The 25905-nt window shown below is 44.1% G+C and overlaps 2 protein-coding genes across 5 annotated transcripts in view; one reads left to right on the forward strand and one right to left on the reverse strand.

Moving 5' to 3' along the window:
- The window catches only part of LOC119441778 (putative sodium-coupled neutral amino acid transporter 11), a 68387-nt gene extending 61914 nt beyond the window's left edge, over positions 1–6473 (forward strand). For all 3 annotated transcript variants that reach the window (XM_049661608.1, XM_037706390.2, XM_037706391.2), the window contains one exon: positions 3855–6473. In XM_049661608.1, coding sequence (XP_049517565.1) covers positions 3855–4094 — 240 coding nt within the window. In that variant the 3' untranslated portion in view covers positions 4095–6473. The remainder of the gene's footprint in view (positions 1–3854) is intronic.
- The window catches only part of LOC119441777 (GATOR complex protein WDR24), a 37652-nt gene continuing 12428 nt past the window's right edge, over positions 682–25905 (reverse strand). Inside the window, exons 9-15 of one of the 2 annotated variants that reach the window (XM_037706386.2) lie at positions 22144–22378; positions 19118–19431; positions 17129–17437; positions 15361–15463; positions 13133–13325; positions 11886–12058; positions 682–4202 (exon numbers count right to left, since the gene is read on the reverse strand). In XM_037706386.2, the coding sequence (XP_037562314.1) occupies positions 11923–12058; positions 13133–13325; positions 15361–15463; positions 17129–17437; positions 19118–19431; positions 22144–22378 (1290 nt within the window). In that variant the 3' untranslated portion in view covers positions 682–4202; positions 11886–11922. Of the gene's footprint in view, positions 4203–9917; positions 11736–11885; positions 12059–13132; positions 13326–15360; positions 15464–17128; positions 17438–19117; positions 19432–22143; positions 22379–25905 lie in introns of those variants that run through there. The other variant, XM_049661607.1, reaches the window with a different exon arrangement.

The raw sequence follows: 25905 nt of genomic DNA on the forward strand, positions 1-25905 counted from the left end.
CAGATTTGTCAACAACGCATTTTAATATTGTCACTTTTCTACCTTTGAAGGCTCGTCTGTCATACCTGACTGCAGGTCTATTTGAGCAAATTTCTGCATCTGCTTTTGTAGCAAGCGCCATGCATATATAATGAACAGTGAACGTGTTCTTGCTTCCTACGAAATTTCACGACGAGGAAGTTTGACTGCACTTACAGTAAGGAGCAAACAGAACGAAAAAAGCTTTTTAAGAAAACTTTACCAAGCAAGTTTGCCTACTACACAACTACTGTATCATGCACTCCTGGTCACAAGGCTATTACTTGTGACCATGTATAATGCTGGCACATTTCGCATGTGCACATTGTACAGTAGGGGCTCTCCTTGATAGCTCTGAATGCTTTTCTCAGTGCCCAGTGCTCCTCATTTTGTGATCCTAGTGTTAGGACAATTGTCTATACTCCTGTAATGAGAAAAAAAAAAAAAAAACATGGGATTTTTTTTTTACACTGGTGAGCTCAGACAAGATAGAGTTGTCTTCTGGTGCTTACCTGTTACAAACCAGTGAAAAGTTTGACTGATAATTAGCTGTCTTGATGAACTCGGCAGGCTGCATGTGTAGTCCCAAGGCCCCCAGACAAAAGCTTCAAGAAGTTGTGAATTCATCCTCACAAATATTTTTGAGGTCAGACAGTGATAGACTTGTTGCAGACATGGGTGTTTTGAACTTTATTGCACACGGTTTCAATGACAGCATCACAAGGGCGCTCTTAATATACAATAGCCTAATTTTCATGTCGATGTCTCCTCGCCCAGTATGCTCTGTAATGGGTTTTGCCCATACAAGCATAATTGATCAGTGCGTGTGGCAGCCCATAAATGTATATATAACATTCTACCTGAGCAGATGTCATCTGTCTTGAGGTTGTTCTCAAGGAATGCAACTTATGTGCACGTAATTGGGGAAAACTAAACCCAAATGATGAAATGGTTCAAAGGCTAATAGCAAGCATGTATTTCACACATAGCGCAAGTATAAGCATTTAATTCCTAGTGGCACAAGCAAAAAGGAGGGACAAATGCTCTAAAGTGTTGCATCTGTCCTTGGATCACATTCGTGCTACATGTAAATAATAAAGCATTAGTTGACAGGATCCAGAACAAATGCTGTTCAGGACAAGTGTTCTGGTGTTTCTCATCTTAAACGAGCGTGTCTGAGTGTGTTATATAATACACAGCTAAGCTGCATTGGCCGTACTGTCAGACTGCATTTCATATGCTCACAGTAGTGATAGATGGTATTTACACAGAGATAATCATCAAGGCACATACACAGACTGTACAACAAATAACCTGAACCCACCTGCTCAAAACATTGTACAAGCCAATGCAAGGGATCACTCACGAAAACACAGAATTGCATCTGCAGCTTATGCACAGTACATTAATATTCATACAAAAAATGTTTACCCTTGTGCTCACTGTAAGAGTGAAATGCTCGTTTGATGCATACGTCATACACGCAAACCAGTAGTAACACCAAGACAACAAGAACTGCCATTATAGTATTCATCCATCTTTTCCCAATTCTGTATGTACAACCCTTTGTGGTTTACGGCATATCAGGTAGTAGGTACTCAAATTTATGAATTCAACTGAAATAGAAAAGTAGTACAGCTGTAAGAAGATGCATGGACGCCTGCTGGCTGTGGAGGTGAACAGAAATAATTATGGAAGATGACAGTTGTGACTAATTATGACCTTTCGAAGCACACTTTCATACTGTGAAGTTATCAGTATTTTCTAGGAATAACTCCACCCTGTCACATTTTTAAAAGTGAAGCACGACTTGCAGTTACTGTGTGTTGCAACAGCCATGCTACATTTAATTGTACAAAATTATATGAAAGTAAAGATTGCAGTAGAACATGCAGGCCAGACACTTTCTTTTTTTTTATATCTGTAGTTTGTCTAATCCACATTTCCTAGCTGATGACGGTTTTGGAACATTTACAATGAAGAATCTGGCACATGTGGTCTCGCAATCGCGTACAGCAAATGCAAACTTTTGTGATGGAGATGTTAAAGCCATGCGCTTGCTTTACATAAATTCCAGTCAATGAGAAAGTCTTGAGTAATGACAAGTTGTAGAACAAAGAATATCGCTGCGACATTCTTTGTTCTGCAACTGGTCATCACTTCAAGCATCCATCTTTCTGTGAACTTTTGACTTGTTCAAAAGTTTTGAGCAGTATTATAGTTAAACCTCATTAAAACACATCTAACATACACGTACCTTCGCAGGTCTTCGTAAGTCTATGCAAAGGAAATGCAAGTATGATGCCTCTGACGAGTCATCAAGGGTCTCCTGTTGATTTCGATAACCCTGTGCCAATGCGTGAATCGTGGACAACTTTACTTTACGAACAAGCGTTTTGTGCCGTTGTTAATGTGTAGCTGTACGATCGGCTTGTTGGCTGCAAGCCAGCCATACCAAGCCATTGGCCAAAACATGCATGTGCATTTATAACATGCTGTTTAGAGTTGCTCTTGCTGGATAAATATTTGACACTTTTGCTGCCAGAGAACAAATATTCCCTGTGCTGTAATCAACACTGTCAATACAGCACGGCCAGCCAAATGTATACCTTAATTCGTTGTACTAGGTTGAACTGTACTAACTGCTTCTAACCTCGTAGCGCACACTAACCCTGTGAAAAGCTCATGAATGCCCATGTCATGTTTATGCCTGTGCCACATGAGATGAATGTTATTTGCATGATGCCACACAGCCACATTTAATGGCAGTAAACCTTAATGCCATTTCATGCGTATTACATTCTGACAACTCGTTCGGCCATCATATGCATACTCTTGCTCTCAATTAGCAGTTACGGCTGCACACAATGAACACATTTCTGAAGTATGATACAATTCGACATAAAATATCTCTGTTAACCTTTTTAGTGGCTTTTTTTCAACTATTGCCCACTAAATAACTTTATTATATTACAATTGGCAAACAAATTTGCTGCATCCACTGCAGCTGTTGTCATCGTGGTGTCTAATGCAATTGAAAATAATGGGTCACTTGTGTGGCACGGTTGCTGAACTTGACTCACTGTCAATGACAGGGACCTGTCACCCCATTCATGAGTGTGTGTCATAATTGGCACCGCATCAGTTTGTGGCAGGTGTGCTAATGAATGTATCATAATTAGTAATGACAAGAGATGCATCGAACACTTGCACATGAGAATATCAACTCACTGAAGCTTGGTGTAGGCACAGACATTAAAAAGCATTGAGGTTTCATTAATCGTACCTACAAGGCATCAAGAGAAAGGAGTCACTTGCAACTTTAGGATAACTGGATTAGAGTTGCATGTTTGTTGCTATCACATTCACTGACATTTTGCGCCACAAGTAAAGCTCGCATGTGCTGCTTGGTTTCGTCCGAATGCAAGGTCAAAATGGCCTCTACAGGAACACGGGCTGGTGGTTGCACACAGTGCAACAACCTACCTGTCCTCACATTAAGCCCAACCCACAACCTTGCGACACTGTGCAGGCAGCGTAGTAGTTACACAAGATTACAACTCTTGCATACGAGTACCTTGATACAAGGCTTATATAGCTCCTGTTTTTCACGCAGGATTCACAAACTGGGCACTCAGTTTGGCATATTAATAAGCAGAAAGCCCATCTGTACTGCTGTTACACTCAACTTAGCAACACTGTCATAGTGAAGCTGTATGATGTTATAAATTACCTGCCAGCAAATTAAACCATTTAAAGCTGCACCCAATCTAAGTGGCACAGAAAGAAAAAAAAAAGCCTAACGCTCTGTACTCGACTCCATCTCTTTCTACTAGGGCGTTGTGGCCGCCATACCACTGGCTTACATCCTGCCAGCAGCCACATACCTCAAGCTGGAAAATGGACCTCTGCTCTCTTGGGCCAAGTTTCCGGCACTCATGCTGGCAGTCTGTGGGGCAGCAGTCGCAATCTGCGGCACCGTGGTGGCCATCATCGACATCAACGCCGGCATCAGTTGCAGCCACGGAGCTGACATGCATTACTGCGTTGTGCCACCAGCAAACATCACGATCTAGAATGCAGCAGGAGCGCACCCCGTTCTTGTGCTCCGGCGCTGTACTCGAACGAGCGATCGAGCGATTGGTCTCTCCTGGCGCAAGACGTGCATACACTTGACGAATTGACTGAAAAAAGAGAGTGAAAGAGCAAAAGGTGGAGAGAATTACAAAGGTTAAGCTTTGACTATGCGGGGGCCGTAATCTGCATTGATCACTTTTGTGCCCCCATTAGCTCAACCAGCAACGCTACGAAGGAAAGTTGCGACAGGGAACACTTCCCGTCAGCATTTATTTTCATGCAACGTGTTTGTTAGGTGTACTGACAGTATGGGCAGCGGGAATTTTGCGAGGTCAATGAATGCCTGTTGCGATCACATCAAATCATTTTTATTTTTTCCAAGATACACATGTTGCGCCATCTCTCATATACACACAAGCAGTTGATTGAGAGTACATCTTCAGAGTTGCACAACCTTCTGGATAGAGTTTGGCAAACTTTGCATCGTGCCAACAGTCTGTGGTGATTGCATCCATGGCAGCCCCACAACTAGAATGTTCGCGTCATTGTGATCTTCTGTGCAATCACCCGTTTGAATAAGCGCAAAGTAGCTGCAACTCATACGGACAAAAAGCCAGCAGAGCCAACTTGGGGCAAACGGCACACTTGCAAAGACAGATGACAACGCCCGCTGGTGTTAAAACCACTGAGCCTGTGGGCCATGTAACTGCCAAACTTTTTCCAGAAGGTTGGTAACGTAGCTCTGTGGATATCAAAGCCAGAGTTTCCATATTGCTCTTAAACATGCTGGAGAGATGCTTGAGACAGGTGACGGGAAACACTGTCACGAAAAAAAATTTCACCCTCATGCGCAGGACATTTTTTTTTTCTCTCAGTGCATCCTTCAGTAACGTCTGTACTTCCATCACAGGGCTTTTTCTTTCTGGTGCACAAAATATGACGAAGGGATAGTGTGATAAAGATGAAGCTTCTCCTTGCATGAGAAAGAAGGAGAGTTACCCTTGAAGTTTATATGGGGGATGCAAATGATGTGCAATTACAGCCCATTTTGTTTTTTTTAAATCACGCTTTGCAATATAGCTTACTTAAGAGCAAATATGCATGGTGGTCTTAAGTTGTGCATAAGAGACTGTCCACACATAACACCACTGAGCCCAATTTTATTTATGTTGACAATTCCAAGGTGCGAGCTGCACAGTGCAAAAAAAAAACTTTTTCTTTTTTTAAATCTGCACTTAAAATGCCATGCAGGGACAATATATATAACCAAATTTTATTATTTTGACGAGTATAATGTGGAAGTCACACATCATAAGAACTGACAATTTTGTCACAAGCTGTTTTTGTTTTCTTAAGGGAAGGCAAATTAAGGAGTATGGCTGGTGTAACTTCCAGCAGATGCACTTCAACTGCCACCGCGAGTCAGGGTGGGGAACACTTCCGTCTTTCACGCTACACCAATCACGTCGGAAAAAAGTGGCGACAGCAGCTATAGCACCTGCATATAACTTTATCTCAGCAACTTGTCAGGACATGATGTTCAAGAACAGCGCGCAAAGGTAATTGCCAAAGAGTTGAATATGGTTGTGCAGTAAGCTAAGACCTTATTTGCGCTTTGTTATGGTTATCGTTCTTCTGCTCACCGTATGAGGAGGTGGGGGCATAGTTCTGTTTAAGATGCCTCCCTCGTGAACCTCTCTGCCTTCCAGGCACTCTGTACATAATGTATAATGTCTATTGCAAATATACCCTTTGTCCTTCTATCACTGACAGCTGTTTCCTAAGCATTTTCAAGCCAAAGAAAATGTCATTAAACTGTGTGAGCCGGCAAAAAAAGAAAAAGTAAAGAGTGTTGTCTGTTGCTGTTCATATTTGCTCCCCGACTCGGCCTCAAGTACCCAAATAGGTCAATTTGTAAATGTACCAGGAAGGGGAGGAGAGCATATGAAGGGACCACCTGATTGATTTGTGCTCAGGATTGTAAAGTCACCCTTAATTTAGCACTGAAATCGAGAAATGCTCAGCAAGTGTAACGTGTGCGAGGTCACATTATTTCGGATATAATCACAGCTTGAGTACTGACTATGTGGTCCCTTTCACATTGGTACGCCCTGTATGTGTGTGTGTGTGTATACATATATATACATGCACCTATATATAAATATACACACACACATTTACGGTATATTGGCACATTTAAAAGCCACGGCAGGGCACAAGCTACTATTTATACCTGCCTGTACTTCGCTGCAACTTCTGCAAATAAAAGAACATCTCGGCAGTAGTGATTCTCTTGGCTGTGATTAAACTTCTCAGAGATATAATTACTTCTTCTTTCGGTACAGGTTCGAAAGGGATCTTTGGGTCGCTTTTTTTTTTTCACCTAAATGTAGTGTGTTTCCCTTATGCATTTACAACATATCCAAGAGCTTCTCGGACCCATCAGAAGCATGGGCTTTTGGCATCTATAACCACGTATTGCCCATTTAAGGTATTGGCTGGTGCATTTTATTGACATTTTTGCTGAAGTTCCTTTTCTGTACACACACACGTACAAACGTATTGTGCAGCTTTAAAGTTATGCTCCTTTATGTATATGTATTTAGGTGTTGAAAGTCGATGCGCATTTATTGTGCTACACAGATTCTCAGGTTCACATTCAGTGATTATGAGGATACCAAGAAACAAAGATGCTCATTTTGCATTTTCACAATAGTTTCCTTTTTTGGGGGCTTGAGCAACCTGGTTTTGTATTCAAACTGCCCATTCCAGTTTTTCGCATGTACACATTGTTGTTTCTCTGTATGTTGCATCCAAATATGTTACTGTGGTCAGCAAAAAAAAAAAAAAAAAATAGAACGACGTGATAACGGGTGACAAGTACGATGTGACACATAACACAGTTTCAGCAGATCTTATTTTTCCCACTGTAACATCGACAATATGCTGTCAATTTGCGTATGACAGACAAATCATGATGCATGTGTTGGTGAACTTGTGATTTCCAGGGAAACGGTGCAAATAAAGTTACATCCGTTGTATGTGCCGCTCATTTGAATTAAGGAGGGACCTTCAAGTGCCAAGATACTTGGATGGAATGTGTACACGTAGACAGGCTGAAATTATCCAGGGACATGTGACAAAAAAAAAAAAAAAAAACACTTTGTAGGCTAGTACTGGAACGACAAATCTGCAGTAAACAACATTCTGAGAAATTTAAACAGGCATTAGCTAGCCAACCTATGTGCGCTGATGAAAAATCTGAAATATAGTAAAAGGAAGGAAAGAAAACAAAGGGGGGGAATCGAGAGTTACATTCTGAAACCCACAAAATGAAGCATGACATTTTTCTGTGGGGCGATATATCGGGAATGTTGTCGTACCGAAATATCTTCAGTTAAATACAGCGGCATGTAATAGATGACTCCAGATGCAAGACGTTTTTACACTTGTACACAACAGCGAATAAAACCTGCTAACCATTCGTACAATTCTGCTGAAAAATCACAAGAAATAAACTCAACTACAATAGATATTATGAAGAAGTACCAATATGACTGACTGGAACGTACCATGCAAGTAGAGAGGGGACATTTCAGACCTTTGAAGTTCTATAGTGTCACACTTGTTTGTGTTGGCATAAAAAAAAATGGCCCATGTTTTTTTAGTGCTGAGTGAGTTGAGTTCTATGAGCAGACATTTTACACTGCAATGTGTTTGATCACAAGCTGGCGGAGTGAATTAGTGTTGACATTCTTTGTTGTGAAGATATTGCTAATCAATATCCAAAACTTGTTAAAATCTGTAAATATTTTTGTGAAGCGTCCAAAGATGCACTAATAAAAAAAAGAATGTCCAAAATCAACTATCCATGCCTTAAAATTCACTAACGTGGCAGGATTGTCCGACCTCTGCTTCATACACAGGCAGGCAATGCTACGTATTTGCTTGTGCATCATGTAATTCAATGTAACATTAAGTCTGACCCTTTATGTGACAAAATATGGAGTACTGATTACATTTGCAACCAAAGCAGAGTATTGTGAAGGGCGGAAAAAACCGGGGTACTACGCTGACCAAAGTATAGATTTAATAAAAAAGGGTGTTTCGGCTCCTACACCTTGTTCACAGGCAAAAAAAAAAAAAACTGTGTGAAGGTTTTTCAAAATTAAATCTATACTCTAAACCCGGCATAGTACCCCGAGTATTTTTTTTACTCTTCACAATGTTTCATCCCGACCAGACGGGCTTCCATCAAACCTTAAACTTCAAAGCAGAGTGTGTTGCATAATGGAAGCACCAAGGCACACAAATGATATGTAATTTGTTGTAACCTTACATCCACAAGTTGTAGTTATAATACAAGAAGTAGTAGTTATTCCACTGAAAGGTGTTGCACACCAAAAACAACCTCACTGCAAAAAACACACAGCGCAAGATTACTATGGCTGCGCTACTTGCACAGCCCGCTATGCACGAAACGGAGTAGTAGTACCTGGTGTGTGGCTGTTTCGCAGAAAACTGCTTTTGTGGAGTTAAATATGCATCAGAGTGATCACCTTGCAATGAGAGCAAGACTTGTTAATGCTGAAACTGTGCTACAAGAAATTGGGCACGTCACCTGCAGAGTTTAAAATTCGCTTGGTGGCTGTGCATCGGTGCACCACTCGTTGCTGCTGCACCGCACGCTTCTTGACCGCACCTGTGTGCAACGAGCGTTTGCTTGTTGCCCAGACTTCCGTCGTGAAAACATTCATGGTTATCTCACTCTTGTGTGCGATAAACCTGAATCTGCGGCGATTCCGAATGTAACGCTAAGTGCTCTTTCAGCCTGCTAATTTGAATAAATACATAATTTCTATTGGTGCAAATAGAATAGGCCAATTTGACTCTACAAGGCTGGTGACTGTCAACCTAAGCTGCAGAAAAGCAGCACTAGAAGACTGGACAACGTAGGAAAGAGCACAGACACTGCACTGTGTCTGCGCGCTCCTTCCCATCTTGCCCTATCTTCTAGCGCAGCTTTTCTGCGATCATGAACGAACTAGCCCGGCAGTAAATTCTTGGTAACGTACGCTGGTTCTGCTACTTTCCTAAAGGCCAGTTAGCCAAAGGGAATGCCACACAATCCATTGCTCGAAGGTTAAGGTCAGCTGCAGGCATCGCTTGTGTTAAGAAACAGCTAGTGGCGGCTGACTCTGTGTGCCTGGTAGACTCACCTACCTCAAAAGTTGTGCGTGCTCAAATGCATGTGTTGGAATCGGGTAGTACTGCTTTTGCCAAATAATGCAGCTGGGTGCTAACGTATAGCTAAACCTCGCTTTTAATAGTACCAAGCTGGTTCTGGCTTCACAAATAGAAGCGCATCTACTACGGGACAATTACTGCAAGTGATATTTTTAGAGTCAGATGCAAGCCGAGTTTGCGCTCTCAAAATAGGTTGTGTCCAAACCATCACTGTGTTTACAACCGTGCTTAGCTGTTACTGTGTTTTTGTGTTGTGTGACCCAATGAGGCTTTTTCTCCCTTCAACTGTCACATCTATTGCAGTCTGTGCTGTGCTTTTTCTGTGTGCAAACAATGTATGTCACATTTTGGATATCACAGGATGTGTACTGGCTCAATGCATTTTATCAAACATCTTCTTGGGCTGTCTATTTATGCTGTTGAGAATATTGTGAGCTAACATAAACTTATATGATTACATCGCAGCATGGCTTTGTGTGTTCCTTCTATGGACCCTCTTGTGTGAAAGTAATCTGCAACGATGACAATATTTCAGTACTGTAAACCACACCCGAGACAAGAATGACAGCGTGCAAATTCAGCAACTTGCATTAGTTTACATAATCTAGCTTACACAAGCTTTGCAAAAGTTGCATAAGCGAAATAATGGTGTACAGTTTAAAAGCCAAGTGCAATTCATCATATGTGTGCTGTTTCAATGCTCTGTCAGGGGTTGAAATATCTTTCTCGTGGAGTTATAAAATCACAAGCTTTGTCTTCAAATGTTATCCCTACTTTTATGGAGTACTTTTTTCGAGCATAAATGTAAACTACAACCGTGAACTGCTAACATTTGACATTTCCTTTTAAATGCAACAAGCTTCCTTCCAAATGGTTCAATAAATGCTCAATGAGAGTATTTCCACAACAAACATTCGAACAAAGAAAGAAGGATTGGCCCTGAGCTAAGGCTTCCTCCTCAAGAGTGAAAAGAACTCCTTTTGTGCCGCATGAGCAGGCAGCTACTGTCAGTGACAGACTGATTACGATGATAATAATGATCATCATCACCATCAACCTTTTCTCTTTTTTTGTATGTCCACTGCAGAACAAAGGCCTCCTACTAGCAATCTCCAATTATTCCTGTCTTGCATAAGATGATTCCAATTTATGTAAAAAAAAATTCCTTATTTCATCAGACCACCTAATTCTCTGCCATCCTCGATTGCACTTTTGTTCCTTGATACCAATTCTGTAACTCTAATAGACCACCGGTTATCCGCTCTACGTATTACATGTCAGACTGATAACCCAGCGGCAAATGTACTACGCTGGGAGTTCTTTATCTAGCCAATTTATCTTTGCAGATTCCTGACCTTCTTTCTTTTTCCTCTAATTTCTTTTTTGAGGTTCCACATATAGTACTGTGTGTGCTTGTGCTGCGAGCTGCCTTGATTACGGTTAGCTAGCGACACATCGAACCTTTGCCTTTGGCTCCGGTTTTTCTGAAAAGCACTCCATGGGAATGATAAATACTGTTTGAAATTAACGGTTGCATGGTTGTTGGAGTTCAAGTTCGAAGGATTTATTCTGTTTTTAAGTACATAGGACTTCGCCGGAAACAACAGAGCATTTCAAGTTGTCCGTCAATTCGAATGAAGAGATTTCGAATTATTGGGATTTCACTGTACTGCCTCTCAGATTAAATCTCGTTTGGGAGCATTTGCGAAAACAGTGCCATTTCAAATTTGTCGACATAAAGTATTTGTGACGACACGAAAATTGTGAACGCGTCTCCGTTAGTAGAAGTGCACTTGCAAAGGCACAGTGCAGTGCAGCGTTCACTATAAGGGAGTTCGATGGTATGCATTGATACACTTCTGCATGGAATTTTCAACTGGATTTTACAACTGTTCGATATAGACAATAATTAGATATGTCCGAGTTTGATATATCCGGAATCGACTGTATTTGGTTAGTTTGAAATATTCGAGAATACCAAATAGTTCCTTTTCGAATACGAATATGAACAGTTAATGAGGAATATTCGATTCGTATCCAAAACTTCGAATATTCGCCCACCCTTACAAATAATGTATTTCTGATCAGCGCCACCTTTAGCTCAGATCTGTAAATACAAGCACTTCATTTCAGAAGATTACAGAAAACAACAGCAACAACCTCAACAATGCACAGAGGATTTATTTTGCTTAGTCCTCGGTAAACTAACCTCCCAACCCCTCCTTCACTTTGAGAATAGGTGATGTTCAAATCAACGCCCCGGTGACGGTTTCCTCTGAGTAGCAAGAAACAGATCTCGAAGGCTATGCTTTTGGAAACTGCATCGGCAAGCATCGGCCAGAAGTCATTGCTGAGCTGGAAACACGTCGTGGCCACCATGTATTAGATACCACCTATACACAAAGTTCCAAACCAGAGTTTTTTTGGAACTTGCAGTACAATCAAAGAACGCTGGTAACACTAGGGGTAGCACATGTCAAGGTCGGCAAAATTTGTGGAAGAGACTAGCATGAACAGGTTGCCTGCCCCAAAGAGACTCTTACCCTGATGAGAAGAGCAGCAAAGCTGGAAAGGCTAGTGCTATGTGTACTCGCACATGTGCCCGCATCCTGCAGGGCACAGCCGTCGCTTGCTGAACCAGGCCGCCAGGTGCTGCACGTGGCCGCCGTGCGCACAGCCCTGGCACCACACAAACAGCCCACGCACCACTTCATGGCTGCACACGGGCAAACGCGCAAGAATCAAAAATTAATTTCTGGAATGTTACGTGCTGTAACCACAATTTGATAATGAGGCACGGCATACAGTGTAAGACTCACCCTGGATTAAATTTAACTGCCCGCAAATCTCAAGTACACAAGCATTTTTGCATTCCACTCCCATCGGAATGCTGCCGCTGTGGCCAATTGAACCTGAAACCTCAAGCTCAGCAGCACAATGCCATAGCCAATGAGCTATGCCTGGCAAGTAGGTAGGCAAACACACAAGCTGTTCAGAGAGGTCAGCCATAAAGGAGAGGTTAGTTGTGCTGGCAGCAAGCGTACATAACAAGAAATAAAATTGGCAATTTCACCCGAAGGGTGACGTTTTGACAGAGATTTACACATTTTGACAGTGGTTTGCGCATTCTTTAAAGTTTGCTCTGAACACACACATTTTCTCAGATACATACACATTTTATTAACAGCACACAAGCAGCAGAGGCTGACAAAAACAGATTGTTTCTCGACCACAGTGACTTTCTTTTTCAGCAGCTTTCCTGTTACTGATTTTGCCTGCTTCAGAAACTTGTCTGAACTGTGCTTGAAGCAAGTACACCTCTGATGTCCTTTTCACAGTCAGAAAACTTTCCAGGGTACGATTGAAGACTGGATCAAAAACTTTATTCGTACCTTGTTTGCGGTGTTAAATAAAATATCTGTTCTCCCTCAACCTTGCTGCTGTTAGGAATTGACACGATTTCGGACTCCACAGAACTGTGATTCTGCAGAGCCTCGTGCACAGGAAATGAAGAGAACATAGGAAGCTACTCTTGCGGTATATGGCATCTTGTGCAGCCACAAGTAGGCAGAACAGGTACCACCATCGCAATTCCTTTCTTGGATGCTTTTATTTTCAATATTGCGCTGCCCCATCTTAGCACTTTCAAAACTTTTTCTCGAACAAAATTTATTTTTCGTATAACTTGGTACAACATTTGTAAAATCATAGAACACGCCTAAATTCGTAAACCTTAGGGAAAATTTGGGGAAGTTGGCAGGCATGCATGCATATGGAGTGAACAGCTCACCAGATAGCGCAGGGAGCAGGGATGGCCTTGCAGCGGTCGCAGAGCCAGCCCGAGCGGGCCAGTGGCTTCTGACAGCCACCACACACCGTGTGCACTATGGTCGACTGCTGGTTCAGCGTGGACACCGAGGCCAAGTTACTCAGAGATATCACCCGCGCTATCACATTCCACATCTGGAACCGGCTCAGCAGGTCTGGTGCGCAAAGCAGTTCAGTTGCAGCGTGGAAAGATGCAACAAGAACAGAAATGTAACAGAACATCTTGTGTTCAGCAAGTAAGAGCAGGAAGATAGATGCTTTGAAAGCAGAACGAATGCTGCCATTTGACATCTACACTGATAGCATAAACACTGTCCCGGAAAATGTTTCGAAAGCTTTATCGATATGAAAAATGCAAGCCTGTTGCAGAATGGCTGTAAGATTAGCCCCATGATATGCCTTTATTCCTTGCCCTCATTCTTACATGCCCACTTTGCTCAGTACGTGACGCAAACTAAAAGCTCAGCAACGACTTTTTGGTTTATGAAATCAGACAATGTAGAAGTGATGCATGGTCCCTACAAGCACAGATTAACCTATACCATCCAGTCCATGCCACACTGCTGAAGCCACAAAACACGGTGTGCAGTGTGCTACAGAGTAATTAAACAGACATATGGTTCAATTTCTAACCATTACATCTCAGCAGCTTGCAATGGGCACCGGTGTGTGAAACAAAGTAAAGAAGTACTCCTTTTACAGTCTTCAGCACATCCATGATGAGCGGAGCCCTGTGATGTCGCAAAAAAAAAAAAAAGAAAAGAACTAATTTTATTTATGATGGATCTTTGCAGGTCATCTAAGAGATCACTTTATGTTTAGTTACAATTACAACTTAACTTTAGTATAATAAATTGTAAACTGTAGCTTGCTAGCATTATACAGTTGACTACCGTTAATTCGACCCTGACAAGACTGACAAAACTGACCGAATTTTCTGGCTGGTCCATTTGGCAAAATATGCTCGAGTTTAACACGCCTCCAAATAAAATGTACGCCCGCTTTCTATTTATCCAATCCAAAGTAGAAAACTAACGAAGAAATGATTGAAAGAAAAAAACAGAAAGAAATGACTGAAGAAAAAAAAAACTAAACGGAGAAAAGTGGACACCAAAACGCACCCAATTTTTAAAAAGGCGGCCAGTTTCCTACAGTCAGCTTCGCTGCCCGGATTTTTAAGTCAGCTTCGCCGCAATACAGCCATATTATGCAGTAAAGTGTACAAATGCCGCAAAGGATTTGTATCTGATTGCACCGCACAGGCAACTTTTGGCCAGATATCCTTGGAAAACAAAAGGCGCCGTAAGAATTGGGTAGTAAGTACCGTAATCAGACATTGTGAGCTACCGTTATTGCTTGAACATTTTTCTAGGGTGGTACGAAAATAGGCATTTTGGACGGGAGATGACGTGTGTTCCATGCATTTATTTTCCATGCTACGTCAAGACAGATGCTGCCACTAAAGGGATCGTTATTGGGGTCGCCATAGGGGTCAGGCACGTGCGTGCGGACTGCTCAAGTTCGAATTATATGGGCGAATGCCAATTTGAGGATCAAAATGATGAGCGCTTGGGCCCATTTAAGTGCATAGGGGCTGGCCGGGACCTTCAGGCAGGATCGAATTAACCAATAAATTGAATTGACTGAAGTCGAATTAACGGAAGCCTACTTATAAACAAAAGTCTTCTTCGAAAGCTGGGTGAATCTCGCAGTTTCTTTCCTGTCCATGTACGACATAAACATTAAGGTTCAGCAGCTGAATCAAAGATGGAAAATTAAATATACAACCGTATGTAACAAACAGTTTGATATTGTTGGTCTTTTGGCAGATCATTGTGTGCTCTGTGGCATTCACATGATGGTAACATTGCTTTAAAACAACCAGTGTGTCATGCCAAGAGAGCTGCATTACAAAATGTCTACCAGTGTGTAGAAAGTAATATCATCTTAGGCTCATTTTAGGTGTGACCAAAACTAGTTAGCGAGAAAAACGAAATAAAAATGTGAAAATTCTGGAAGGCTTTGAAAACAATCATTTATCTGCAGCATGTGCTAAGAAGCCAAAAGAAAGTCAAAGTATGTGTGAAAAGCTTCAATGGCAAAAAAAAAGAAAAATATAGAAAAAAATGCAGAGTGCGAAACATCATACTACACATATCAACGTGTTGAAGAAGCACATTCACTGCCTACCTATGTAAGCAAGAAACCAGGACTCCAATGTCGATTCTTCTATGCAGCCTTTCAACTTGTCTCCCAGAACTATTGTGGCTGATACAGCTGTTTGGACATCACCCTGCAACGCAAAAGCAAGCATGGGTTCAGCATATTTTGCTTGAAAATAAATAATGCCCTGTTATGATCATGAAAGAAACAAAGCTTAGAACAGGACAAAGAGAAGCAGATGACAAAGTTTGTGCTTGCATTTGTAGTCCACTTTGTGCCCTGCTTTAGGCGTCGTTTCTTATGCACCGACTGGCCCAAATGAGCGCTCTGCTAAAAAGAAGTTTGTCCCCAAACTTTGCAGTGGACTATGAGTTGTAGACCTGCCGTGGTGGCTCAGTCGGCTAAGGCAATGCGCTGCTGAGCACAAGGTCGCGGGATCGAATCCCGGAGGCGAAATGCAGAAACGCCCGTGTGCTTGCGTTGTAGTGCACGTTAAAGAACCCCAGGTGGTCAAAATTATTCCAGAGCCCTCCACTACGGCGTACCTCATAATCAGAACTGGTTTTGGCACGTAAAACCCCAGAAAAAAGATGATCAATAATAAATAAATTGCAGAAAATGCTGGGGATGACATGGTAGTGCTTAGCCTAGCCCAAATACGTAGCCAATGCCTTGCAATAGCCAATCAATAGCTAATCAATAATAAATCAATAATAAATAAATTCCAGAAAATGCTGGGGATGACTTGGTTGTGCTTAGCCTAGCCCAAAAGCCAGGACAAGCTAGTGCCCATCAGCTCCGCTTTCTATTTAGCATTGCACCTCCAGTGCAAGCTACGCTGATTTTTAATCTTTTCTTTTTAATCTAAAACCCCAGAAAGAAGAAGACTGTGAGTTATGTTGTAGAGGAGGGTCCGCATTAATTATGGCCACCTGGTGTTCTGTAATGGGCACCTAACGCACGGTAGACGAGTGGTTATGGAGTCTGCAGCCGCCGAGGCCGAGACAACCGAACCTACGACCTTGTGCTCGGCAGTGCAACGCCATAGCCACTGAGCTACCGCAGCGAGTGACGAGTGCTCTGCTGATTTCCTGCTATGTCTGTGTAATGCATCTAACAGACATATAGAGGGATGCTTCATTATTCTATAGCTAATCCTTCCTAACCTTCGGCTTTGCTTCCTACTTTAGTTCCCACTGTACGCACAAGTGCATAGTATTTAGTGGAAGCGTGCAAAACAGCGAGACATGATAGCCTAAAAAACAAGCCTACGTAACTAAAGCTGACAGCTGGGTCAGTTGTAAGGCAGACATTCATGACATTTCCAGCGCTTGTAAGAAATAGAAACATTTAAGGAGAGCAGACCTTCACACACAATGAACTTAAAGCGGCCGCTTTCGGAGCAGGCAGTCCTGGAACGCTGGCCTATACAGTCGTCCAACAACATGTCAATTAAGGCACTCTTGAAGTTTTTGCAATCAAGTGGACTTTCTGACAGACTATAGTTCTCACAGACGTTTCCAACCTCCTGTATTTTTTTTATTCCTTGTATTTTTTTGTGTGACTGCTTTTTCTCTCTCCTATTCTTTCTGCCTTTCATTTCCTCTTCCCCTTCCCCCATTGCAGGGTAGCAAACCAGAATCTTTTCGGGTTAACCTCCCTGCCTTTCCCACCGCGTTTCTCTTTTAATGAACACCAGCTCTGTCCTGTTCTCCCCCCTCTGCAAGTGTTTCTTTTTCCTACAAGTGCTGGAAATGTCACAAATGTCGAGTCTACGTGGAAGAAAGCCACCCACCTGGTCTACGTAGTATGTAAGCATGCTGAGAACGACCTCTCGGCAATTCCAGGCTGGCAGGCTCAGGGGCCGAAACACGGTCAGCACTTTGCCCTGGTCTTCAGTGTCCCCTCCGGTGCCACCACCATACAGGAGTGTCTCTGGCCCCTCTTCTTCGTCCCCGCTTGTAGGTGAGCTCTGTGGGTGCCCCAGATCTGGTACGGGTGGGGAGTCCCGGATCGGATGACGCGGCTCAAATGCCTCGGTGGGCAGTGACCACTCCTGCTGATGCTGCTGTTGCATGCTTTCTGTACCCCCGACACTGGCAACCTGCCATGTGCAATGAAAGAAAAAAAAAAGAATAGCATGGTACAATTATTTATTTATTTATTCACAACACCGTAAGCCCTGTTGGGCTATTACAAGACTGTGGAAAACAATATACAAGAACCTACAGTATAATGTACAGCAGCACCTAGTTGCTACGATCTGGTTACGCACGATTTCCCGGCATAAACGTTTGCAATCGAGAAAAAAAAAATGACCTGATACAGTTACGCTCCTTTTTTACAGGTTCGTACGTTTCCGGAAAACACTATCTTTCGGCACCAACGTTCAGTACATCGGCAAACTGCAATCGTATGAAACGTTTTCCCGCTACTAGATCCCATATAAACAAGAAAAGGCACAAGGCACGCATGATCAAGAACAGTAGTAACCTTGCCGCAGCAGCTTTCCTCCAATACTCACCTGCCCATCTCGTGTGAAAACATCGGCGTGCACTCCGTTTCCTATTCTGGTACCAGCAAATCTCCTCCCGGACTTGTGGAAGTGCTGCGCAATTGGCGCAGCACTTCCATCCCTGATTAGGTGTGCAAAGCAGTGGCCACTAAAAGAGGGGGAAGTGCTGACCTAGTAGCACATACTCTCCAAAACCCCAAGGCACCTTTACTGCCTCATGTTAGTTTCACGCTAGCTAACTACAAACTTACTAAATATCTCAAATAGAGTCACTAAAAAATAGTTCAGGAGAAGTTAAGAAATAGGCAACCTGCTCACATTATTCAGCATGCATGAACTTCATCAGTGCACACGACGCTATCCTGAATTAGCCGTCTCTCAAAGTCATCTGTGAGTTCTACAGGGGCCAGACACTATAAGTGTGAACAGGAAATAGGTAATGAATATGAACAGAAGCACACCCAACATAGTGAACTACAACCAGGTTGTAGTAGTAGACGGTCTATAAACAGTTCATGTCAATCATACTTGATAAATTTATCAATCAATCATTTTCCATGTACCAAAGGTTCACCCGGGCTATGGTGGACACCATTGTGCAAGGTCCCCGAGTCAATTTTGACTAAGAGTTTCTCTAGGTTGTGCGAAAATTTCAGCATAAGACAACCATTACTTTGTTCCACTCCCCTCAGAATGCATTCAGTGGGATGCATTGAATGCAGTGAGTGGGAACGGGATAACCTCAGTTTAGCAGCGAAACAACAAAGCCTTCATAGTTGGCAACTACCGTACTTACTTGATTCCAACACGCACATTTTTTAATACCAAAAACATACTACAAAGTGACAAATATCGTCATTGGCCTCAAAAACTTCTGCTAGTTGATCCCATTCAACTGTCACTGCCAAGCTGTAGTATTCTGTAAGGCATTTAACAAATGCAGTATCTCAAGTATACCGTAGAGATGACATGCTCTGGACTGTCAATAGTGATAAGGAGATTACCGATAGTTACTGTAAGTGATGCCCAGTCCATCGTGCTCAGATGCAATAAATTTCATTTTTCCAAGTAAGAACACTAATTTGTATTTTGTCTCCTACCGAGAAAAACTGGTGAGTGGACAATTAAGGGCACTGCACCTTGATTTCTTGAAATAAGAAAATCAGGATGCGCGATACAATCAAGAGCACTGCATTTCTCATTTCTGGCCACGGAAATGGGGTGTGCATTAAAATTGAGTGAATACGATTACTAAAGATCGGTGCTGACCTGAAGGTTGTAGGAGAATGCCTGTGCAGCAACCTCACTGTCATCTCCAAAGAGAAAGTCGCCCGGCGTGTTGGCCATGCCACTGGCAATGTAAGCCAGTGTTTGGTCATCCTCAATGCCACTGGAGGCAGAGTCTTCACCCGTGGTCTGCTGCCCTCCGGCGTCAGGCCCTGCCTGGGATCCCCTGTCCAGGGCGCCCTGTCCGCTCAGGTGTCGGCTCCCCACGGCAGGCTTCTTGCCCCCACTGTGGTTGCGGTTGCGGGTGTTGCCGCTGTTGTGCCGGCTCGTGTGGAAGTTGCTGCCCTCCTGTGAACCTGCATGTACACTCACTTTGTACCTAATGCTTCCTCAGGGTCTATTTTCGGTCAGAATAAAATGGAAGTTACTGGCCTACTTTCAATCATAAAATTTTTGTTTATACAGTCATACCCTGATATAATAAATACGGATAAAGTGAATTATCGAATAGTCCATGCCAGTTACAATGGATCCACACACACCATACTTTCAGATTTAACAGATGACTATTTTCACCTGGTTTGGTCTATAATACAACGAATTCCACTTTTAAAAGACCTAGCTAAAATAGACTATCAGGTACAATGCACAAATTTTTTGGCAAATTGTGTCAAAATGGGTGGTGTAAATACAGCATACTTTTGATCCAGTGATGCATGCGTGTGGCAGTGCACTGCACGCAACTACTTTCAGGCAATTGCGGAATGTGTGAAGATGCACTCTTTCTTAAGGAACGAACATCGCGTGTGAGCTCTCACATGGTGGGGAGGAGGGAGGGGGCGCTGTGCACTGTCGCTGACTAGCTCACTCGCTCGTGGCGGGAAGGCAAGAAAAAGTACTCGCACGTTTTCATTTTTGGCGCTTTAGCAAGCTTACATTTGCGCTCCTCGAATTTGGCCTGGATCAAGCAGCTTCCTTGGGTAGAGCATTTTGGCAGGAAGTTTTGACGGGACACTTGGCGAGAATGGTTGTGGCCCTAGACGCCGAAGCGCCTCAAGCTGTCAGGGCCCGAGGGATCCTAGACGCGCTTTGTTGTTTTCCTATTGCATAGTGTTTTAAGACAGCAAAGGGAAATAAACGAAATCGAGAAGGTGCGCGACGTCGGAATACGATGCCGCCAGAGCGAAATGTGACGCTTACTTGGCGCTGCCTGCAGCAGGGTACGGCGGCGTGCTTGGGTTATCGCCTATTAAAAGTGTGCAGTACGCTTTCAATGGCACTATGCCACACGCGCTATGAAACAGATAGGTGCACTTGCCCAACAATACACATTACTAAGCTGAAGGTGCTTATCACAATAGGGTTGTCGGTGGTATCTGTCGGTGACGTGCGACAACGTGCGAGGGGTTTTGCTGATGCCGGAAGAGAAAAGTGAGTGCGTGCCGGCATTATCACGGGTGGACGAGTACTGCAGGGAAGCTGCAGTGGCAGGCGCCTAGTGCTCTTGATCACGCATGCCTCGTGTCTTTTGTTGCTCACTCTGTTGAATCTAGCAGCCGGAAAACGTATCATACAATCACAGTTTGGCGATGTAGGTCTCAATGTTGGTGTCAAAAAATGGTGTTTTCCAGGAATGTATCAACCAGTAAAAGAGAAGCATAAATGTATTTGGTCATTTTTTGTGTGCTCAATCACGAACGTTGTCACCAGGAAATCGTACGAAATGGGATAGGATCAACGAGCTTCTACTGTATTAAGGGGGACCCTAACCGCATGGATGACATGCAGGTGGTAAGTGCCCAGACCAGTAAGAGACCTGTAAAACAAATAGATTCCAGCGTGCTGTTATGGAGCGCATCCTTATCACACATGCTTTTCTATCGTTCCAAGAGATGCAAGTGCATCTTGAAACCATGCATCGTAGCAGCAGCCTCCCCCCCCCAGCCTCTCCTTTTCTTTTTGTTACAAGAAAGATTGATATTTAAAGGGAAACTAAAGGCGAATACTAAGTCGACGTGGACTGTTAAAATACCATTCCAGAAACCTTGCAGCACTTCTTTCGGGCCAAGAAAAAACTTATTTTACAAGAAAACTGCATCTGAAGGGTCCGCATACCTTTAGTGCAATTCAAATCGCCTGCTCCCGAGCGGGAAGTGATGACTTTGCATACGCCATCACTACCCTTACGGCACCCGACAGCGGTGCTACGGTTTTCTGTGCAAAACGACAATGGGCGGCCATAGAGAAACTGAGCCAGGACAGAATGTCGGATTCACCGCTGCAGCTGCTTTTGGTCAAGTGGACCATTTGGGAATCCCGCAACATCACATGGACGTGGCATTCTCTGCTATTTGCAGTTTGTGTGTGTGTTTCGCGAGCCAGTGAAACCAACGCAGCCCTACGGGATAACGAAACTACTTGCAATGCAAAATCGCATGCGGCGCAGAGTGAAGAAAACGTAACCTTTCTACCGCCCACGTCAAACTGGACAAGTAGCATTTTCATTCGTCTTATAACACAAGACAATTATCTTTTTATTACGAGTGGTTGAGTACTAGTGACAGAATTATAATGAAAAGTGCCTTCGGCATCGAGCTAGTAGCTGAATGCCCCAGGGGAGTCTTTAACCGTGTCCTGCGTTTACATCAATTTTTCTATTGCTAAAGCTCTGTTCGCAATAATATTGACGTCTTAGGCCTTCTCGAGCATTAATCTATTACTTAAGCTTGACTTAATATTTGCCGTTTGTATCCCTTTAACTACCTATACCAATGTTTCAGGCAACTAACAGAAGGTGTCAGCACACTTGTCATACTACAAGAGCACTTCTGATAGCACTGCTGTACCATGCGTCACGGTCACTGTGACATCCTTGGCAGAAAATCCACAGGGTCTAGCAGATGGCACCAGTGCCATGAAAGAAGCACATGCAAGAAATGTGCAATATTCAAGGCCTTTGCAGAGGCATCTGAAGCTGAGAATTATGAATTAAAGAAAAAGAGAAGCAGCAATAAAAGACAGAACTCGAATACGTGGATTTGAGGTTATGCAGTGTGGCTCCCACTTACTGCGCTCAGTGTCGCCCCTGGTTGACGAGTCGAGAAGGCCGCTGAGGCTGAGGAATTCAGCTGGACCGCCGGCTTGCTGCGTGTAAAGAGCCTTAAGCAAGCGCCACGTCTGCGCCACTTGATGGCGACCCAGGTCAGCAGCCACCCCGGCATTGCGGTCGCAGAGCTCCCCAAAGGGGCGTCCCGACAGCTGGTAGCGCAGCGCGCTCTCACGTAGCCACGTCAATGAGAGTGCCTGCAATGACCAAGAACGTTGCATACACACACATATTCTAGCTTTCCCAGTTGCACATGTAAGTTTGCATTTCACGCTTTTTGATGTCCTGCTGAGTGCTAAACGAGAAGAGTAAGGGGATCTGAGGGGCTCGATTGTTTTATTAGTTACAGGCATATAAAGGAAACAGCCAATGAAGCCAAAGAAACCAAGGGAGAAATTAACAGTTGTGTTTAATTGAAATGTAGAGAGATACCAAGGAAAATTGAAAGGAAAGTGGCTTGGTGCAGGGGGTAGCCAAATGCACATCTTCTGCATAACAAGTATGGTAACATGTGTAATGGCATTCTCATCCCTTACTATTCTGCCAAAGGAGGATACAGTCAAACCTTGATATAATTAACACAAATTATAATGAATTATTGGGTATAGCCAAGTAAATGTAAAAATTTGCTCACCAACATCAGTGTGCAACAAATATAAGCTTAAAATAAATAATGTTATACCTCGATATAACTTCAATATAATGAAATTCTCAATATAACAAATTATTTAACTTGAAACTTTTTATAACATCTTGTCCATAGAAAACTATGCATTTATAACCTCAATTTAATTAAGTGTGTTTATAGGCTATTTCAATATAACCAAGTTTCACTGCCGCCGCAGAGGAATACATTGACAATAAATGAAAACTTCTGGGGACGCAGATAAGCAGCCTCTTGTAACCACACTTCTCAATCGCGCCCCATGCCACCAAGAGTGACCACGGAAGCGGAGCAGCGTCTTGTTCCGTATAAAGTCCACGTGCGATAAAATCCTATCACACCTTGTGTGCTGTATGTTTTGGGTGCAAGTGAAAGCTTGTGAGGGTGAGCCAAGGAGGTTGGTTGTTTTATGAGCACCGTCTTCCTGCACACAAGGGGAAAGGGGGGAGCAGAGCGAGCTCACGGTAACGAAATTGCGCGTGAGAGAGAGGGGGGGGGGGACAGGCTGACGTGCATGTCTGTTTCTAGCGTGGCCACGGCATGACTGTCCGTGCAGGTGAGTGAACATGGGCCACGCGTAGCGCTGTATGTTGAAGGTAATCTACGGCAAGTGCACAAGTTGAGGTGGCTGGTGCCTTGATGTGCATTGTCCCCACACGTCTAGTGTTGGAGGGTCACGTAATCTCAAATTTCCGAGATACGGTCAAACGAGAGGTAGCACGAAGCGTTCGCTCACCATTGCCGGCGCTCCTCACTCTAACGTTGTGACAGCGAATGTTCGTGGTCATCAAGTGAGATCTGCCCATGTTTGCCTGCGCACTTGTCACACCATGTTTAATTACAGCGAAGATGTAATTAAAAATGGTGTGACCGACTAAGGTTTCATGCATTTTTCGTGTCCATCAACAAATCTACGTGTGCAAAAACTCAGCTCTTGAATATGATGCAAAATCGCTTCATTCCATGCAAAAGCTTATACGTCATATTGTTACGGGAAGAAAATATATGTATTTACAATATATACAGAGGGTTGTAGCTCTGTCGCCAGGGTGACACCATCTACCGAGCTCCGAGACACTTCAGCCTCTTCTTCCCCAACCAACGTCATTTTGTCCACAGCAGTACAAACTCGTACGTGACATGAACCCCCCGGCGGCAGAAGCATCGTCTCGATGCTTCTTAGGGTGTCGAATCAGCGGGCGAGTTATAGGGCTTTAGTCGCGAAACGTGCACGATATCAGTTCCTGGGGTGGTAGAAGACTTTGAATGCACAGGTGAGATCTCATATGTGAGACTGGTGACTTGGCGAAGAACTCGGTATGGCCCGACGTATCGTGGCAGCAGTTTTTCGCAAAGGCCGACGCGACGGGAGGGTACCCAAAGCAGAACAAGGGACCCAGGGCTGAAATGAGCGTCCCGACGATGACTGTCGTAACGGTGCTTCTGGATAGTCTGAGATGCCAGAAGACGGTCACGGGCAATACGACGTGCTGCGGCCGCGCGAACAATGGCGTCGTGAGCATAGAACGTGGTAGTGGTGGCGTCAGAAGGGAGCAGTGAGTCAAGAGGCAGGAGAGGGTGACGGCCGTATAGTAGATAGAACGGGGAATAACCAGTAATATCGTGACGTGACGAATTGTATGCAAACGTCACGAAAGGTAAGGTGCAGTCCCAATCCCGGTGATCATCACACACGTACATGGAGAGCATGTCCGTAAGTGTACGGTTGAGACGCTCGGTAAGTCCGTTTGTCTGTGGGTGGTAAGCCGTCGTGAACTTGTGGGACGTGGAGCAAGAACGAAGAAGGTCGTCGACAACCTTAGAAATAAAACAGGGGCCTCTATCGGTGAGTAGCTGACGTGGGGCACCATGATGTAGGATGACTTCATGGAGGAGAAAATCAGCCACATCAGTTGCGCAGCTTGTAGGGAGGGCCCGCGTTATGGCATAACGCGTGGTATAGTCCGTCGCAACAGCCACCCACTTGTTGCCCGAGGATGAGGTAGGAAATGGGCCAAGGAGGTCCAGGCCGACGCGGAAAAATGGCTCACTGGGGATATCTATAGGCTGAAGGTGGCCAGCGGGAGACAATGGAGGCTTCTTGCGGCGTTGGCAAAGTTCGCAGGCAGCGACGTAGCTTCGAACAGAGCGATATAGCCCAGGCCAGAAAAATCGTCTGCGCACACGGTCATATGTACAGGGAGACACCCAAATGACCAGCGGTAGGCGCATCGTGTAACTGCGAGAGAACTGTCGAGCTGCAGATGCTGGGGAACGACGAGGAGCATTAAATCGTCTGCGCACACGGTCATATGTACAGGAGACACCCAAATGACCAGCGGTAGGCGCATCGTGTAACTGCGAGAGAACTGTCGAGCGCAGATGCTGGGGAACGACGAGGAGCAGTTCAGCACCATGTGGATTCATATTGCGTCGATATAAGGTCCCGTCCTGGAGAACAAACATACGGAGAGAAGCGTCCTTGCTCCGAGGTAATGCGTTCGATGATGGATCGCGAATATGGGTCACGACGCTGCTCGTCGGCGATGCGTGAGAAGTCGGAGATCGACAAAACGCAGGTATCTGTATCGGTTTCGGTGCCATCCGGTGGGTCGACAGGGTAGCGGGAGAGGCAGTCGGCGTCCTTATGTAACCGCCCAGATTTGTAGGACACGGAAAACGTGTACTCTTGCAGGCGTAAAGCCCAGCGGCCAAGACGGCCTGTCGGGTCTCTGAGTGAGGATAGCCAACATAAGGCATGATGATCTGTCACGACGGTGCAATGTCGACCGAACAGGTAAGGGCGGAACTTAGCAATGGACCAAACAAGGGCCAAGCATTCACGTTCTGTTATCGAGTAGTTTCGCTCTGGTGCAGAAAGAAGACGGCTAGCATACGCGATCACACGATTGGTGTCCCGCTGTCGTTGGGACAAGATAGCGCCAATGCCATGGCCGCTTGCATCAGTGCGAACTTCTGTGTAGGCATGCGGATCAAAATGACCCAACACGGGTGGATTGGTAAGGCGACTGACAAGCGTTGAAAATGCTTCAGCCTGGT

Source organism: Dermacentor silvarum, chromosome 2 (assembly GCF_013339745.2).
Source record: "Dermacentor silvarum isolate Dsil-2018 chromosome 2, BIME_Dsil_1.4, whole genome shotgun sequence".
Classification (NCBI taxonomy): Eukaryota; Metazoa; Arthropoda; class Arachnida; order Ixodida; family Ixodidae; genus Dermacentor; species Dermacentor silvarum.